At 35.0% G+C, this 19,986-nt stretch overlaps 2 protein-coding genes across 3 annotated transcripts in view; one reads left to right on the top strand and one right to left on the bottom strand.

Moving 5' to 3' along the window:
* LOC102612556 (receptor kinase-like protein Xa21) overlaps positions 1-8,358 on the top strand; it is a 41,828-nt gene extending 33,470 nt beyond the window's left edge. Inside the window, exons 1-3 of one of the 2 annotated variants that reach the window (XM_052442170.1) lie at positions 3,770-4,074; positions 5,771-7,795; positions 7,916-8,358. In XM_052442170.1, the coding sequence (XP_052298130.1) occupies positions 3,900-4,074; positions 5,771-7,795; positions 7,916-8,271 (2,556 nt within the window). In that variant the 5' untranslated portion in view covers positions 3,770-3,899 and the 3' untranslated portion in view covers positions 8,272-8,358. Of the gene's footprint in view, positions 1-3,769; positions 4,075-5,770; positions 7,796-7,915 lie in introns of those variants that run through there. The other variant, XM_052442169.1, reaches the window with a different exon arrangement.
* Positions 8,359-11,515: 3,157 nt separating this feature from the next.
* LOC102612858 (pollen-specific leucine-rich repeat extensin-like protein 3) lies at positions 11,516-15,203 on the bottom strand. The gene is made up of 2 exons (XM_052442775.1): positions 12,938-15,203; positions 11,516-12,070 (listed from the first exon to the last, which is right to left on the bottom strand). The coding sequence occupies exons 1-2, from the start codon at positions 15,201-15,203 to the stop codon at positions 11,805-11,807; spliced, it is 2,532 nt and encodes an 843-aa protein (XP_052298735.1). The 3' UTR covers positions 11,516-11,804.
* Between the last annotated feature and the right edge of the window lie 4,783 nt (positions 15,204-19,986).

Here is a 19,986-nt window from a genome sequence, read left to right as displayed (position 1 = left end):
TATTAACGGTATAATAACATTGAGATCCTTATCGTTTTCTAAATCATAGGTAAAGACATAGTTTGAGTCGTTCTTAATGAGGGCCCCAACCCAATTCGTCATCAAAATTAAGGGTCTCCGAAGAAGAACGATAGGCATTACAAATTTGGATTATAATAGTCTGATAATGTTATGTGATAGTTAATTTTGTAATTTTTTTATCTCTTATTTATGTGTATAAATTTATACGGTTGTCACATAATATTAGGGTATAAATTTGTATCTCAATTTTTTTATATGGATAATCTATTTTACAATGTAAATGTCTGTATTTGAGAATTTTTTATTATAAATACTAATGTATTTTTTTTTTAATTTGAGATAGATAATTTGCATTCAATTAATATACTATCAATATAAATTCATCATTTGGAAGAGAAATTATAAAACGAGATGTTTTCAGGTCACATGAATTATCGCACAATTCATCCACCAGATGTGAAAACATCAACGTGCCTCCCAAAAATCGAACATATGTTGTACACTTGAATCACATAAGGAACCACTTGGGCTGCCCAAGTGGCTAGAGCCACTCCTTCACAAATGTGAGGGAAGTGGTTCGAGCCTCTGCAGACGCATTGCAGGGGTTTAATTTAAATGTCCTTTCTTGTAGTTTCAGAGCTTGAGTGAAGGCAGTCTTTCTCCCAAGCTATGAGTTGACGTCCCTCGAATATTTGAGAGAGATTAAAAAATCTGCGGTGTCATATCAACATTAATGTCAACAGGTCTCAATATATATATATATATATATATATATATATATATATATGATTGTACATATCAGTTATATTCTCATGTAATATGAGTTGTAATTTGAGCAATAGTCTCATGTCATCAAAAAATAAGAATCCAAACACAAAAGTAATATGTAATATCGTGGACAACGTGATATTATAGATTCTCGAGAATTTAGGTCTAAGATCGAGCTGATCTTAGTTGTATTTATGATTTTGATATATAATTTTCGACCATGCATATATCATGGTTAAAATTTATTTAGTTAAATATTTTCGTCCAATAATTAGTAATTACAATTTTTTTAAAAGATCAACACAAAAATCATATCAACATTAAACTCAAATTCGATTCTCATTTCTTTCACAAAACGTTTAAAATTATCACTCTTCAAAAGAAATAACTCCTTGTAATCTTTCCACTCTAGCACCCTGCATCACTTCTTTTAAACGGATAATGAATAAATAACTAGTTTGAAAGCACTTATTCAAACTCCAAGCGAGTTTTGAGCATTTGCATTGGAGTTGAAAAATATTAAATTCTAGTTTCAGACGAGTTTTGAGCTTTTATTAAATCAATAAAATCTAACGTAAATCAGCGGGTATTCTAAGAATTAAAGTTTAGTTTTTTTTCAACATTCTGGGTAATTTTGGACTAAACCAAGACCCTACTTGATATTGAAATTGGGCAACACTAAAATATTTATTAAACACTAACTGCTATATCTTATAAAAGTTATATTGACAATTTATCATATCTTTAATAATTTTATTAAAATTATTATTTAAAAATTATATTTATGATATATTAGTAACCTTTGTTTCATAATTATAAATTTTTTTTACATCAACTATAGTTTAAAAGTTATATCACTTTAATTTCAAACAAAACCAGAGTATGGTTTGTCGGTGACTGGTCTAACACTCTCTCTTACTGTAGGAATTTTGCAAGGACGTGAAGAAAATTGAAATGAATGGTTTCTAGTAAGTCAAGGTCCTTGGAGTCTCTCCAGTCATGTCACTATCCATTCTAGTCATATTTCCCAAGAATCAATGTTTGGTTTAGAAATAATTTGTCGAAGGACGTGAAAGTCATCCTCGAAGTGTGATCAACGAAAATGAGATCCCAAATGGTTGTATGCATAAGTAAATTCAAATTAAGATGGTGATTGTTTTTTCATATGAAATTTAAATAAATTTGAATGAGTTTAAATTTTTAATAGAACTGAATGTCTAAATTTAAATAATATGTTTATTTTTTTTCTGAATTGCTAAAAATAAATATCAATTTTTTTTAAATAACTTAATGACTTAAAGATTGAAAGTTTTCATTAAGTTGAAAAAAAAAGGACTTAATGACTTAACCAATTGAAATTAAGTCAATTAAGTGATTAAAAAAAAAAACAGCCCCTAGGTCCTGCTAAATTTTAAATGAAATACCAATGTTTTAAAAGGTAAGACTTATTATGTCCCTCTTCGATGATCATATACTTTTTTTTTTAGTCGTTAATTCCCTCATTCATTCAAGCTTCACTAAATTATAATTACATTGCTTGATTGATATAAATTTCGTAACGCATTACTGTTGATTTTTATAAATTATATGTATAGTGAAAAGTTGAACAAAATAATCTTCATATATATATATAATGCTTTTATCTTACAATTGACGATGAACATAAACTCATGAAATTCATTTTAATAAGCACAAATGCTCAATATCTACAATGAATGGATTCTTTCAAAAATAAAAAATCTATAATTAATGAATGAATAAAAAAAGGAAATGATACAATTGATAAGGTATCTGGGAATATGATTGATGAACAAAAACTAAAGTCATCTTTATGTTGATTGACAATCAATCTTTGTATTGATTAATAAAGACAAAGAAAATCAATCATTTTTCTCAAATCTCAATAATAATTTTAAAATTATCTAATTTTTATTGTGTGTGATTTAACAATTTTCATGCTTTTTTACTATTTTATATTATATAATTCACCATGTACTATCTACCATTATATAAAAATAACTAACAATTAAAAACTATCTATTTATGGACAGTAACTTTGTGATTCAATTTAGAAATCATTTATTATAAGTTGATGAGATATTTTTAAAGAGTATAGTTAATATAAAATTTACATATTGATAGTTTACATTTTTCATGACTATTGTTGAAAACAACAAATTGGAATGGTACATCTAAATAATAAATATAATTAAATGCATCTAATTTAAAAGTCTTTGTAGACAGAAAAGATCTAACTTAAAGATCTCATGGAATAAATTTATAACGACTTTGTTTACTATATATGCCGTCGTTAAAAAAGTCCTCATCACTAAGAACAAAAAAACAAATCAACAGCTCTAGGAGAATAGCATTTTTTGCATGTTCACGTGGAAACGGAGCAATTGACGCTCTAAACCCACCCAATATGTTCCCCAGAGAGAATATGACAATTGGGAAAACATTGTCATTGTTTCATACTAGTTTAGTTTTCCCAGAAGACCAATCAACGATCTTCACGTAAAGTCTGATTCAATAGCTTGTAGATCACGCAACATGTGAACACCATATAGTTTTTCTTTTTGCTCTACCTATATAAGTATGCTATATTGCTATTACTCGCTTAGCACTAAAGTTGTCTAAATCTATATATGAAGATCGATATGAGCTTATTATATTTTGCACCAATAATGTTGCTCTTACGCTATTTCATTATGTCTAGCTTAGCTTTGCCTACGAGTAGTGTTAAAAACATAACGACGGATCAACATGCTCTTCTTGCATTCAAAGAGCAAGTCATTGATCCTCGAGGTATCCTGGCGTACAATTGGTCAGTTTCTTATCCAGTATGCAGTTGGGTTGGCATTTGTTGTGACAGTCGTCATCATAGAGTCACAAAATTGGATCTTTCAGATTCTAGTCTCGAAGGCCCCATTTCGGCACACTTGGGAAATATTTCATTTCTAGCGTCTCTTAATTTTAGTGGTAACAATTTTCATGGCCATCTGCCTAATGAATTGAGGCAATTACGAAGGCTCAAATTCATTGATTTCAATTTCAACCAATTGAGTGGAGTCCTTCCATCCTGGATTGGCAGCTTACCGAAACTGCGAATGTTGAGTCTTCGTAATAACAGCTTCAGAGGTCCCTTCCCGGATTCTCTCTACAACTTATCAAAGCTGGAGACGTTGGAGATGAGGTTCAATATTGTTGGTGGGAAAATTCCCACCAAGATTGGAAATTTGAGTAAGCTCTTGCATCTAAATCTTGGTAATAACAACCTTCAAGGTACGTGCCTTCCACCTCGTCTTTTTTAAGCTTCCATTTCAATTTGCAGAATACACTTTATACTATGGTGCAATAACTATTGCTAGAAACTACACAAATCAAAATCCGACCCTGCTCTTTCGAGAGAGATCCGTAGCAGAGGAAAGAGAAGGACTGAGCCATTGGGGCTTAATTGGCTGAACAGTCTTAAAATAATTTAATTTAAATAAATATATGCAATTTATTAGGAAATTAGAAAAAAATTATCAACCACATAATGAACGACACAAGTTGAGTCTCAACTGATGAGGCTCCATAATATTTAGGAAATTATCATTGCACTACTTTTATTTTACTTTATGTTCATCCAACCACCACAAAATTCTAACATGTTCTCTGCACCACATTTCTTTTCACATTTGTATCAACGAGTCGCTTTTGCACTAACACTGTTAAATAATTTAAATAAAATGACAAATTTACCCTCAAATAAATTAAAAGACTTTTTTATCTTATATAAATTTTGAAAAATAAAAAATTATAATCATAAAAATATCCCTAAATTTAATAAAAAATAAATCCCAAATAGAGGTGCTCAATTGATTTTTACTAAATTTAGATTTTACAAAATTTTATTAATTATTTTTATTAAAAAATTATAATTTTGTAAAATTTTAATAAAAATAGCTGAATTTATTTATTAAAAAATTATAATTTTCTAAAATTTTATTAAAATAACTGAATTTATTTCTTAAAAGAATAAATCCTTAAATTTTAATAATTTAGGGGATTTTTATTAAATCTCAAAATTTCACAATATTTTTATAATTATAATTTATATTAAAATAATTTTTATTAAAAATAAAAATTCTAATTTTGAGATTTATTTTTATTAAATTTAAGGATATTTTATAATTATAATTTTTTAAATTTTTTTAAAAATAGAATAGTCTTCTAATTTATTTAGGGGTAAAATTATCATTTTGTTTAAATTTTTTAAAAGTGTTAGTGCAAAAGTGGCTAGTTGATACAGATGTGAAAAGAAAGGTGGTGCAGCGAACATGTTACAATTTTGTAGTGGTTGGATGAACATAAAGCAAAACAAAAGTGGTGCAATGATAATTTCCCTTAATATTTAGTATGAGGTAGGAATTAAAGATCACTTGTTACATTAGTTTAATACTCGAGGGCCAAATATTAGGATTCTAATATTATTGTATATTTATTCTTGTTTTTTCATGCACAAGTTATCAAATTTTCAGCCAAATATTAGGATAATAATATTATTGTATATTTATTCTTGTTTTTTCATTCACAAGTTATCAAATTTTCATGCATGCTCTTTTATTTTAAGAATGATTTTTTGTTGGAGTTTTAGTTGTTCTGTTATTGGTTATTTCTTAATTTATATAAAATAAAATTTGAATTATATACAACTTTTTTATGTGTTTTACTCATGTTTTAACTCTCAAAATTATTAAGCCCAATATTAAGATACAAAATTTATATCTCCACTAATATGCCATACATATGGTCTAATTCCTATGAACCAGTATATGAAATTTAATTTTAAGGAATGCAGCTTCACCGATCTTAAAATTATTCTGTAAATAACTTTTATATTTATTGTTTCACACCTAATAATAAATAAATATTACTCATCAATCTCTTTGTTGATATTAATTTATGTAACTCCTCAATGTTGGCATTCTGGCAGGTGAAATTCCAGACGAGATTGGCAATCTACAAAATCTGCAAAATCTTCTTCTTTTTCACAACAAATTAACTGGTCATATTCCCTCCGCCATTTTCAACTTGTCAACCGTAAATCTTATTACCCTAGCTGCAAATGAACTCTCAGGCCACCTGCCATCAACTGCTGGAAACTCGCTTCAGAACATGGAGATTCTTGACTTGTCCGAAAATAGACTTATTGGAACAATTCCTAATTCCATCACCAATGCTTCTAGACTCTATGCCCTAGACTTGAGCTTCAACTATTTCTCTGGCCACATTCCAAACACATTTGGAAAATTGAGACACCTGGCGAGGTTTACCATTATGGGAAACAACTTGACCATCCCGGGAACGTCATCATCTACCGAAGAAGATTGGAGTTTTCTCTCTTCTTTGACAAATTGCAGAGATATAAAACGAGTCGTTTTAGCACTTAATCCATTTGGTGGCATCCTTCCACCATTAGTTGGGAATTTCTCTTCATCTCTTGAGCAGTTCTTCGCATACGATTGCCAGCTCAAGGGCAACATTCCTGAAGAAATTGGTAATTTGCATGGCTTGATAACATTAAGCCTCCAAAACAATGAGTTGAATGGAACAATTCCAACAAGTTTAGGAAGACTGGAGAAGCTCCAAAGTCTAAGTCTTCATCAGAATAATTTGCAAGGACCCATTCCATATGAGCTTTGCTACTTAAAGGGGTTGAATTCATTGTTGTTTTATGAAAATAAGCTCACTGGATCTATACCCCCATGCTTGGCAAGTTTGACATCTCTAAGAAATCTTCTCTTAGGCTCAAATAATCTCACCTCTATTATACCATCATCCTTGTGGACTCTCGAAGGCATCTTACAAATAGATTTGTCATCAAATTCATTAACTGGTTCTCTCCCTTCAAGTATGAAGAGCTTGAAGGCCTTGATACTTTTAGATTTATCAAGGAATCAATTATCGGGTGATATTCCAACAGCCATTGGTGGCCTTCAAGAGCTTCTTAATCTATCATTGGCTGGTAATCTATTTCAAGGTCACATCCCTGAGTCATTTGGCAATCTCACAAGCTTGGAAATCTTAGATCTCTCTAGTAACAATCTTTCTGGTGAGATTCCTAAGTCACTGGAGAAACTTTTATATCTCAAACATTTGAATGTGTCTCACAATATACTGGAAGGGAAAATTCCTGAAAATGGGCCTTTTAGAAACTTCTCGGCTCAATCGTTTATGTGGAATTATGCACTTTGTGGTTCACCAAGACTACAAGTCCCACCCTGCAAGGATGATGGCACCGTAAGACGATCCAAGAAAGCCATTGTTACACTTTTCCTCAAATATGTCTTACCTCCAATCGTGTCCATTTTGTTGATAATGACTGTTGTTGTCTTCATGAGACGTCGCAATAAGGCTGCAATGAATTCTGCTCATCAAGAAGATTTTTCACCTCTGGCAACGTGGAGAAGAGTTTCGTATCTAGAAATTCAACGAGCAACAAATGGATTTGATGAATGCAACCTGCTTGGTAAAGGTAGCTTTGGCTCAGTGTATAAAGGGATACTCTCGGATGGGGCTGAGGTTGCTATAAAGATTTTCAACTTACAGTTGAAGAGAGCATTTCGAAGTTTTGACTCTGAATGTGAAGTATTGAGAAGCATTCGCCACCGAAACCTTGTAAAGATTCTTAGTAGCTGCAGTAATGTTGATTTTAAGGCTCTGGTACTCGAGTTCATGCCCAATGGTAGTCTTGAGAAGTGGTTGTATTCTCACAACTATTTTCTAGATATCCAAGAGAGGTTGAATGTGATGATAGATGTGGGATCTGCTCTCGAATATCTCCATCACGGTTATTCCCCATCTGTGGTTCACTGTGATTTGAAGCCCAGTAATATTCTCTTGGATGAAAATATGGTGGCACATGTGAGTGATTTTGGCATTTCCAAACTCTTAGGTGATGGAGAAAATTTTGAGACACGAACCATGACAATGGCCACCGTTGGGTACATGGCACCAGGTAATCTTTCAAGAATATATTATAATTTTTTTAAAAATAAAATTAAGACTATAGTAATTTATTAGTCATTTAAGTCATAATTAGTAACGTGTGATAAATTGAAAATTTTTAAATTTGCAGAATACGGATCAGAGGGAATTGTTTCATCCAAATGCGATGTCTATAGTTATGGCGTTTTGTTGATGGAAACTTTCACAAGAAAAAAGCCCACAGATGAAATTTTTGCTGGAGAAATGAGTTTAAAGAACTGGGTGAAGGAGTCATTGCCTCATGGATTGACAAACGTTGTGGATGAAAATTTGCTGCTAGAAGAGCCAGCTTTTGCAGCCAAAATGGATTGTATGCTGAGCATCATGTATTTGGCTTTGGATTGTAGCATGGATTCACCCGACCAAAGGATATGCATGAAAGATGCCGTAGCCAGGCTCAACAAGATTAGACTGAAATTTCTAAATGATATTAGTGAGTATAACTAATTAATTAGATTTAGATTATGGATTTGGATCCTCCTCATTCTTCCTCTTCTATCCTTCTTAGCTTTTATTATTCTAGTGATGTGAGGTAATGATAAAAATAAATGGTTCAAACTTAATTTTTTAATTTTCTTTTTCCAGTCTCGAACGCCGTCGCATTTAATTATTTTTTAGATAAACTATTTTTTTTTCAACGAATGATCTCGACTAAGCGCCAAGTTAAGAGAAATGTACTTTTAAGAATATGTACTTTTAAGTATTTTTATAAATTATAATATGTACTTTTATCAATCTTGCCTTATTTCTGGGTTAAAGGTTTGTCCTGGCTCGCAATTAATTAAACACTTAATTGAGAAAATTAAAAGTTTAAATTAAATCATTGTACATATTGTTTTACAAATTGAACTTAAGATAATTATATTGCTAAATATAAAATTTTCATATCGAGTACCAAAAAAAAAAAATTCAAGCATTTATACTGCATTTTTAATTTTTTTTTTGGTCCTTAAAATTGGAGTTTAAAAAGTGAGAGGCTAAGCTAGAGAAAAATGATCTGAGGTTGAGATCTAGAAAAAATAAAAAGTACTAAATAAAATACATCTAATGATCGGAAGGACCTATATGTGATTTTTCCAAAACCCTAGATCGGCTTGTTTTGAAAGCACCTAAACTCCAAGCTTCACTACCTAGTACTGTAACTTAACTAGCTATACAACCAACCATTGTATTACTACTTTTATATGGAAAATTTGTCACTATGTTTGGCAAATAAAACTTGTTGGCCATGTCATTGTTTTTTTTTTTTGGGCTAAACTATAATAATTTGTGGAACCAAGGTTTTCTATTATTATTTGTTATTATCACTATGGAGATTGATTACTCCAATAAAATTATATATATATAATAAAGATTTAAAACTTCGTAAAATATCCTTAACAACAATTAACTATCAATTTAAATGATGTTCAAGGTTTATTAGTGGGATCTCTAAAGTTCTTTGGCTCAATACAATTAATTATCAATTTTAACTTAATTCACCATCTCATTTTATATTTTAAGTCAATGAATTAAGACTCAATGTTAAGTTGACTTTGTGAAGAGTCTAACGGTCAAAATCTATTATTTTATCTATATTTTTGTTTTCGTTTCTCTTACTTCACAACTATTAATTTATTGTTCAACGATATGTGTTTACAAGACCCTTATAAGAAGATTAGCTTATATTCTTTTGAGCAACATTAAACTCAATCAAAATCATGTACTAGAGTAATAATTATATCTCAGAAGTAATAATAATAATAAAAAAAAAATTAATCTAATGGAATAAACAGGAGAAAAATTAACCATTTATATTTTATAAAGGAGCTTCTCCCATTTACAAGGTAAATACTGTTCAAACTACAACTAGGCCACGAGATACTTTCTCAGCTTAATAATAGAGAGAGCAGTGTGTTCTGTTCATATCAAATTTGAGGTTTAACACGACGACGTTTTGCTTAGCTCGCGTCTTGTAGATGAAATTTTTAGTGTCACAGGTTTCCCAGCCTTGTTGACCGTCAAAATTTAGGATCTCCATGATCAATCTAGCGGTGAAACATGCCAACGTTGGCTTCAGGAGGCACGTAATTTATTTTTTTTGAAAAAGGAAAAATAATAGAAACCTCTAGTTTAAATAAGCAGTAATATAATGAAAAATAAATATTTCGAAAAGCAAGTAAAAAAATAAAAAATACTTTTTTTTTGTTTATTAAAGGTATAGAAATATTTTTTATAGCGGTCAGCTTCCAATTAGTTACACTCAAAATTGACGGAAGAAAATGAATATAAGTAGCATTCGTAACAATCAATTACCTAAATCTTAGAGTAATTTAGACTAACAACTGAAAACAAATTAATTAAATAAAGAAGCTAAATTATAAACGAACCTTTTCAAAAAATAAAGTTGAAAAAAGTGAGACTTGAGAATTGAGAGTTTTAAGGTGTTTAGAAAGAGAGAACCACTAAATTGAGAATTTAGAAGAGAAGACTAGAGTCAAATTGAACTAGCTTAATTTAGGTATATACTTATGTTGGTATTTTGGTAAATACAAGTAATTTGAATTTTTTTTTTCTATCTTATTATTTAACTTAATATATTACATTTTTTTTAATTTTCTTATAGGGCCACGGTCATGATATGGTTTGATGGTGTCATGATTATGCTGTCACTAATTATTGCCACTATAGTATCACTAAAATTATGACACCATATTGTTAGTAATTACTAATGTAAATGTTTGTAACAACTTTTAGGGTCTGTTTGGGATTGTTTTTGGGAGGTTTAAAATTAATTTTGAAAATCTAAAAAATAATTTAAGTGTTTGGTAAAATAAAACCAAAATCAACTTTGAAAATATAGAGAAGGAGTAGTTGATTTTGAAATGTCTGCTTCAAAAACTCACAGTACTTATAAAAACAAAATGTACCAAACACTTAATTGATTCTTTTCACACATGATTATTTTTACAGTACAACTAACGACAATTATTTTAAAAGTTACAGCATTCCCAAACTGGCCCTTAATAAAGTATCACCAGGCAAATTCATTGAAGGCTAAATTACTAGTAGTGATATTTTAACGTCCTATGTCCCTATCCAATCAAGGCCCTGGCTTATCAATTTGGAGATTGGTTATTAGATTTAGTAAAACTTTATATTAGAAAGTTTTCTACGTCATGGGTTCGTTTAAAAAGAATTTATTTCATATTACTTTTCTTATATCTAACAGGGTCCTTGCATTGCACCCCATTCACCCTAGTGAGACTCAAAACTAGATTTTTTGTTCTCGAGAGACTACGCTCCTACAATTTAGGCCTTCACCTGAAATTAAGCTTCAAGATTAATTAGCGGAATCTTAAAGTACTTCCACATATTTTTATCCTAAACAATTTTCTTAAAATATTATCTTAAAAACTTGCTGTGATTACCATTTATTGTTAATTTAAATATTTCACCATTAAGTCTTAATTTAATTTGTTCATTACCTCTGTTCATATCTTTAAATCAATAACCATAGATGATGATCGAACTCATATACCAGTAACTCGTCTATTTCTTTTTTCTATTTCCGCCCAAAAATTAAATAAAAAAATGTTAACACAGTATACATTTTCAAGGCTATCATGAAATTTAATTCTTACAATTTCTTACGATATAGTGCTTGAAAACCACTCACTGAAGCCAAGGGCTTATGAAAATTGTTTTATATTCTTTTGAAACATATCAAATTCAATCAAAATCATGTACTAGTGTGTAAGCATTCGTAATGAAAAGACTAAGAAAATTAATCTAGCAGGAGCAACAAGAAAAAAAAAAAAAAATTGAGCCATTAGATTTTATAAATGAACTTCTCCCTATTCTCACATCATAATGCCATCGAATAACGATATTCAAAAGAGAAAATGTCTTTTCTCTTTTTAAAATTGTGGGAAAAAAATTTACATTAACATTCATGAACTAGAAATTCAGTACCAACTTTCAACAGTTTGCAACACAACTTAGTATCCTTGGAAGATTGGCGGAGGTGGTGATGGGTACAATGCGCCAACGGGTGGAAGGATGAAATCCTTGGGTGGAGGACTATTAGAAGGAGGAGGGGATAAAATCAGTGTTGGTGGTGGCGATACGGTTAGTGGTGGTGGGGAGCTGACAGGAGGTGGTGAAGAAGAAACGGGTGGAGGAGACTGAACTGACGGGGGAGGAGAGTTAACAATTGGTGGTGGAGAAGAGATGGGCGGAGGTGGGGAGTTAACAGGAGGTGGTGTGGGAGACTGAATTGGTGAGGGTGGTGAGGAGGCTGGTGTTGAAGGAGGTGGTGATTGTTTCGGTGGTGGAGCTGATGGTGGGGTTGGAGATTCGTTAGATGGTGGTGGTGATGGCTGAATTGAAGCAGCGGGTGGAGACTTAGCTGGTGGTGGAGGTGAAATTGGCGAAGGAGAAGGTGCCGGTGTAGACGGTGATGGTTGAGGTGTAGGTGGGGGTGGAGATTGCATTGGTGGAGATGGAAGTGGAGGACTTAATGCAGTGGGTGGTTTTGATGGCTCAGGTGTTGGTGTAGGCACCGATGGCTTCGACGGCTCTGGAGCTGGAGTTGATGGTTTTGAAGGTTCAGGCGCCGGTGATGATGGTTTATATGGTTCGGGAACTGGAGCTGAAGGTTTTGATGCCACAGGAGCGAGCGATGGAGGTTTTGATGGTTCGGGTGTTGGGACTGAAGGTTTTGATGGCTCTGGAGCAAGAATTGGTGGTATGGAAGGCACTGGAGTTGGCGATGATGGTTTTGATGGTTCAGGTGTTGGCGATGAAGGTTTTGAAGGCTGTGGTGCAGGCGATAATGATTTATAGGGTTCTGGAACAGGGGTTGATGGCTTTGATGGCACGGGAGCTTGCGATGAAGGTTTTGATGGTTCAGGTGTTGGAGCCGATGGTTTTGACGGGTCTTGTGTTGGAGTTGATGGTTTGGAAGGCACTGGAGCTGGCGACAATGGTTTAAACGGTTGAGGTGTCGGAGCTGGTGTAAGTTGTGGAGGTGAAAGTCGGGTTGGAAACTGCACTGGTGGGAGTGGAGATTGCACTGGTGGTGGATATTGAACTGAAGGAGGCGGTGAAGGTGAAGGTGAAGGTAGGGGTGGAGATCTTACTGGTGGTGGAGGAGAGTGTACAGGTGGTGGTGGAGATTGCACTGGTGTTGGAGGTGGGGTTGATTGCACTGGTGGAGGTGAAATTGGGGATGGAGATTGTATTGGTGGTGGAGGGGAGTTCACGGGTGGTGGTGGGGGTGGTGGAGATTGCACTGGTGTTGGAGGTGGGGGAGATTGCACTGGTGGTGGATATTGAACTGAAGGAGGTGGTGGAGGTGAAGGTGGGGTTGTAGATCTTACTGGTGGTGGAGGAGATTGCATTGGTGTTGGAGGCGGGGGTGACTGCACTGGTGGAGGTGAAATTGGGGCTGGAGATTGTATTGGTGGTGGAGGAGAGTTCGCGGGTGGTGGTGGAGATTGCACTGGTGTTGGAGGTGGGGGAGATTGCACTGGTGGTGGATATTGAACTGAAGGAGGTGGTGGAGGTGAAGGTGGGGTTGTAGATCTTACTGGTGGAGGAGGAGATTGCATTGGTGTTGGAGGCGGGGGTGACTGCACTGGTGGAGGTGAAATTGGGGCTGGAGATTGTATTGGTGGTGGAGGAGAGTTCGCGGGTGGTGGGGGAGATTGCACTGGTGGTGGATATTGAACTGAAGGAGGTGGTGGAGGTGAAGGTGAGGGTGGCGATCTTACTGGTGGAGGAGGAGAGTGCACAGGTGGTGGTGGAGATTGCACTGGTGTTGGAGGTGGGGGAGATTGCACTGGTGGTGGATATTTAACTGAAGGAGGTGGTGGAGGAGATTGTGGCAGAGGAGAAGGTGGGGGGGTGGACTGAACCGATGATGGTGGATATTGAACTGGTGGAAGCAATGGTTTTGATGGTTCAGGTGCTGGTGCCGATGGTCTCCATGGTTGGGGTGGAGTATGTGATCTAACTCTCCAATTTCTTGGTGGCGGATTAGGAGAATTAACTGGCGGTAGGGGTGTTGGTACAGGTGTCAACGGTTTAGGAGTTGGAGGTGGTGGCGGTGATGGTGTCGGGGGAGCTGGTGTAGGTGTCCTTTGTTCGGGTGCCGGTGTCGGTGTCGGTGTTGATGGCTTTGGAGGAGTTGAAGGTGCGGAAGGTGGAGAGCCGCCTCCTAAACACACATCCTTACTACAATCTACAGGATTGCTCACCACGGGGCTGCAAGTGGTAGCCCACTTTTGACTTGGCCTCTGTGCCAAACAATTGCTTGTGTCATCGAATACACCACCCTCTTTCGAACCTGGAATGCACTCATTGCCTAATCCTTGAAAATAATTATAAGAGAATGTGAAATTATTTATGTTTGGCAACTTGCAAATTTGCTCGGACACATATCCTGTTAGCTGGTTATATGAGAGAACCAATCTATGAATACTTTCCAAACTTGAAAAGCTCTGTGGCACACTTCCGTAGAACGAGTTAGAGCTAGCATCAAAGACTGTCAACTTTTTAAGCCATCCAATTTCCGACGGCAAGCACCCCATCAGATCATTGTTTGATAATATAATTTCGTTCACGTTTGGCATGTTGCCAATAGATCGTGGGACGCAACCACTGAAATTGTTATGAGCAAATGTCACGACTGAAACTGTTGATTCCCCTATTGTTTCAGGAATCCAGGACGAGAACCTGTTGTTGTTCAGGAATATCGCATCGAGTTTCATCTTGAAAAGTTCTCGTGGGACCTCACCCTCAAAATTGTTGTACCTGAGATCAAGGTATCTGAGACTTGTCCAGGATAAACAGACGTTGGGGAAAGAGCCAACAAGCCTGTTGTTGCTGACATCAAACTCATAGATAAGTTTCCAGTTAGAGAGGCTCTCAGGAATAATCCCACAGAATCTGTTAGAGTTAACATGGAACAATGCTAGATCACTCAACCACCCCAACTCAGCCGGAAAATACCCAGCAATGTCGTTACCGTTCAGATCAATGCCAGCCACAACAGTAATGTTAGAATTATCAGGCGCCGGTGCACAGAAAACACCATAATAAGAACACACATCGGTGCCAACCCAATTCCCTGTCGTGTTAAACGGGTCCGAATATATGGCCTTCTTGAATGCTTGGAGAGCAACATATGCTTTCTTCAGCCTATCATTGGAAAAATATTTGTTCTTAAGGTCATACTCATTCTCAATGGTATCCGGAAGTTTTCCATCCTGAGGTAATGTTAGCAGCTGGCGGCGAACAAGGAAAGCCGCTTCAGCATCGGATAAAGCAAAAGAAAATGACGAAAATGATGAACAAATAAGGAAGAAAAGCACCAAGCAGCCAACGACCTGCATTATTCAGTCGCCCAAGGCTGCCTATTTTAGTTGTAGGCTGTTGAACCCCATGTTATCGGTGGGGTTATATAGATGGTATGTCCAATGTCTCGTAGACATTGACAGGTTTGCATTGCCCTTCTTCTGTGCCATAAATCTCTCGATACCACATAATTAATTCGGTTACTAATATAAATTTAGAGATTAGCTAAAGATACTAATTATATTATTTAATTACACCAAGTAATAGCACTGAAGTCTGATGTTCTATAGTACCAAAAACATTATTATTTAAATCTAATTGAGACCCTAAAGAATTAGTACCTTTAGCTATGGTGGGTTATGGTTCTTGTTTTTGTTATCATCTTTCAATTTTTGTTAGACACTAAAGAAAATGGCCAAAAGAAAATCCTCCAGCCAGCTATTTTTTTTAATTAAAAAGAAAAATTATTAACAAGATGAAATAGCACAAGAGTGATAAAAGTTACATGAAACGAAAATTAAAAAACACCCCAAGAATTTAAAATAAATTTCCGAATTAAATGGTGACTTGAATTCCAACTAGTATAAAAATGAAAACTAATCATAGAAATTAAAAACACCAATCTAGCAGCTGTTTATGCTTGCGAATCCAATCATAGAAATTTAATTGGTTAATCAAATTTGAGGGGGACTTCAATTTTTCTGGACTTCTCCAACAACAATCTCCCATGTTAATATTCTGCATCTAACAAAGTTGGATAATCATTGGACTCATTCGCTTAATAATTCTAACGAAGTCGACTCCAGTTAACAAGTGTGTGTATGCATATATTTGTCTTAAAACAAAAATAAATAATTTAATTTCTGAAAAAGGACAACAAATAATAGCCTCACTTTTTTTTTTTGGCTCCATAAATCTTACCTAAGAAAAAAGATGTAAGTAGATATTCCTTTATAATTTTCTAAGATTTAAATTACTGATTATCTCCCTGAGGTTGTGAATAATTGTGATCTTAATGTTGGAACTTTACTGTCAAAGGATGTAAATCTCTCTTTAACTTAAAAAACTTCGTCTGTCTTTTGAAAAATATATCAGAGTGTCTAACAAGTATAATAGCTAAAGAACCCAAAAGAATCAGTTTTTTCTATTACAGTTTTAACGTCAGTATAATTAAGGAACATGAGAAGCAACAGGGAGAATAATTATTGACATTTGAGATTATTGATAATTTTACGGTTAAGGTTTCAGAAAAACCCAATGATTGAATTCAAGTTCCTAAAATTGGCAGAATTGATGTCAGCAACTAAGCAATTAATGGAGTACGACACATCAGTTTACTAAAATTACTGATATCATGTCCTTTTCTCGCTCGTGCTAAAATAGTTCGTCCAAAAAAAAAAAAAAAGTTGCCGCGAAGGAACATATTAATTATGAATTGGCCTGGAAAGGAAAATATTTGTCGTATTTCAATAATGAGTACAATTTGGACTGAAATATTCAAAATGAATAATAATTTTTCAGGCGACATGCCAATTTCCATCGAATGTCTTAATTATTTGCAATCATTGCAACTTTTCGGATGCAATTCTCGGGCCAAATTCCGCCTTCCCTCAGTAATCTCACCCACCTCAGTGTTTTAGACCTTTCTTGGAATAATTTTAATGGCCCAATGGATGTAGATTTCTTTCTTCTTAAACTCAATAACATAGATAGCTTATTTCTCTCATCCAACAATTTGTCATTGTTCACAACAGCCATATCTTAATACGACTCCCAAGGAAATTTTTTTATTATACGTTTGCGTTCATGCAACCTAACTGAGTTTCCAAATTTCTTACAAAACCAAGATTACTTCGAAGATCCTGATCTTTCCTCTAATAAAATACCTGGCCAAATACCTCGGTGGTTCCTCAACATAAGTATTTGTTGTGGGCGGAATTCGGAATTAAGCGCACCAAATAATTACAGAAAAATAAAGGACACAAGAATTTACTTGGTTCGGTAATTAAACCTACATCCACAAAGGCAAGAAAGAATAATTATTTATTTAACAGTTAATAGAGTACAATATTTGAGTAACGAATCTCACTTCCCAGAAACCCAAATATACCACCCATTACTCTCACACTCTGCAGGAAAGATAAATTCTCCAAACACACTTCTCTCAAAAGCTTAGAAACTTATAAGCTTAACAATTTTGGGATGGTTTTGAAATGAAGAAATGCTCTCTATTTATAGGCTTGAAGCTAGTACTATTCCACCTAACCTAAGTACTATTTCACCTAACCCAAGCACTATTCCACCTAACCCATGCAAATATGTCAATGATGTCCATTTGGCAAATTTGACAAATTTGCCAACTTTCCATTTTTTCTTCAAATGTTTGGTAGCTCTTTGAAAAATTGCCACATGCATGACTTTTCAACAATTCTCCACCTCGGCGAAAATTTGTCCAAATCTGAGCCGACTACCAACTAATCATCATCCCGAAAGTGGCTGCATCTCTGTGCCTGCCTATGTACCCAAAATTTGGGATCAAGCCAACCGTAGTTCAAAATTCCCGAAGGACATAACTTAACACAATCAAAGAATTTGAATTAATTTCAATCAATGTTGAAACTTAACTTCAGAAACTATCTTCGTCAACATATCTGATGGATTATCTTTGGTATCGATCTTCTTCAACAACACATCACCACCCTCGATAATTTCCCTCACATAATGATATTTCACATCTATGTGATTCGTCCGAGCGTGATATGTTTGATTCTTCGCGAGAAATATCGCACTTTGGTTATCACAAAAGACCGCAATGTTCTCCTGGATTACTCCCAAGTCACCTAACAAGCCTTTCAACCAGATAGCTTCCTTTACAGCTTCAGTTGCTGCCATATACTCTGCTTCCGTAGTGGACAAAGCAATTGTCGATTGTAGAATCGACCTCCAACTAACCGGACCTCCACCCAATATGAATAAGTAGCTCGTTGTTGATCTTCGCTTGTCAAGGTCTCCTGCAAAATCAGAATCACAATACCCAATACATTGTTGACCACAATACTTCTTGAACAATAACCCAACATTAATTGTCCCATACAAATATCAGATAATCCACTTTACAGCAAGCCATTGATTTTTACCCGGATTGTGCATGTATCTACTAACCATGCTCACTGCTTAAGATATATCGGGCCTTATGCATACCATAGCATACATAAGACTACCCACAACACTAGCATATGGAACACGAGCCATGTAATCGCGCTCCTCTTGAGATTTATGACATGAAGAAGAGCTTAATTTGAAATGAGGAGCTAGAGGTGTACATACTGGTATAGTTTTGTCATCTATACCGAACATTTCTAACACTTTCTTCAAATAAGACTTTTGAGTCAACCATACGCTCCCATTCTTCTTGTCTCTACGAATCTTCATCCCAAGTATTCCCTGTGCATCACCCAAGTCTTTCATCTCGAACTCAGAAGTGAACTGCTTCTTTAATCTTTCGATCTCATCTCTATTCTTCGAAGCTGTAAGCATATCATCGACATAGAGTAACAAATAGATGAAAGCTCCATCTGGTAGTTTTCTAAAGTAAACACAATGATCGTGTTCACTTCTGGTGAATTTCTGCCCTTGTATAAATTGATCAAATCTTTTGTACCACTGCCTTGGCGATTGCTTCAGTCCGTACAAAGATTTAATCAACCTACACACATGATTCTCTTCTCCGGCAACTCTGAAACCACAGGGCTGAATCATATAGATTTCCTCCTCCAAATCTCCATGTAAGAACGCCGTCTTAACATCCAATTGAACCAACTCTAACTCATATTCTGCAACTAAGGCAAGTAGGATACGAATGGAAGTATGTTTTACAACTGGAGAGAAAACTTCATTGTAGTCAATACCTTCCTTTTGAGCAAAACCTTTTGCCACGAGCCTTGCCTTGTATCGAGGAGTTGTTTGATTCGGAGATCCTTGCTTTTTAATGTAGACCCATTTATTGCCAATAGCCCTTTTCCCCTTTGGTAACTTTACAAGTTCCTAAGTCTGGTTTTGATGGAGAGATTTCATCTCTTCCTCCATGGCTAACTTCCACTGATTACTTTCACTGCTGCATAATGTTTCACCGAAAGTGTTGGGGATGTCATCATCAATAATTGGAAGTGCATAGGCTGCCACCATATCTTTAGTAAGCCATCCGGGTTTCTTTATCTCTCTTCTTGGCCTCCTTGTTACTATAAAATCATCATTATCTACATCATCAATTGTTTCTTCATTTTGTGGGACATCAGAAGAAACAACCTCTTCTTCAACTCTAGGTGTCACCTCCATAGTTGAACCCTTCTTTGATGTAGAACTAACTGGTACATATGAAGTTGCATCAAACTCCACCCGCTGCAATACCTCTTTGGTCTTGTTCTCCACCTGCTGAGAACTTGAAATTTTCAGCATTGAAGCTTCATCAAATGTGACATCTCTACTACACACAAACTTTTTGTCTTCGAGATCCCAAAGCTTGAAGCCCTTTACTCCACATTTGAATCCCACAAAGATAGCTTTTCTAGCACAAGGATCCAGTTTACCATCTTTGACATGATAATAAGCTGGACACCCGAATACATGAAGGGAATCATAGTCTTGTGCATGCTTTCCAGACCACATTTCCATAGGAGTTTTACCTCCAATTGCAGTAGAAGGCAACCGGTTTACCAAGTGACTTGCGTAGCTCGCAGCTTCAGCCCAAAACTTTTTATCTAAACCAGCATTAGATAACATACATCGTACCTTCTCCAGTAAAGTACGATTCATACGCTCAGC

Source organism: Citrus sinensis, chromosome 5, assembly GCF_022201045.2.
Source record: "Citrus sinensis cultivar Valencia sweet orange chromosome 5, DVS_A1.0, whole genome shotgun sequence".
Classification (NCBI taxonomy): domain Eukaryota; kingdom Viridiplantae; phylum Streptophyta; class Magnoliopsida; order Sapindales; family Rutaceae; genus Citrus; species Citrus sinensis.
This window is presented reverse-complemented; position numbering and strand designations above follow the sequence as displayed.

Excerpts from the sequence above, each read along its gene's own strand:
- LOC102612858 (XM_052442775.1), bottom strand. The coding sequence starts at position 15,203 with ATGCAGGTCGTTGGCTGCTTGGTGCTTTTCTTCCTTATTTGTTCATCA. Across the intron at positions 12,071-12,937 it reads TCCACCACCAGTAAGATCTC|CACCACCTCCTGTTAACTCC; the intron begins CACCCCTACCTT and ends TTCAGTCTCCCA.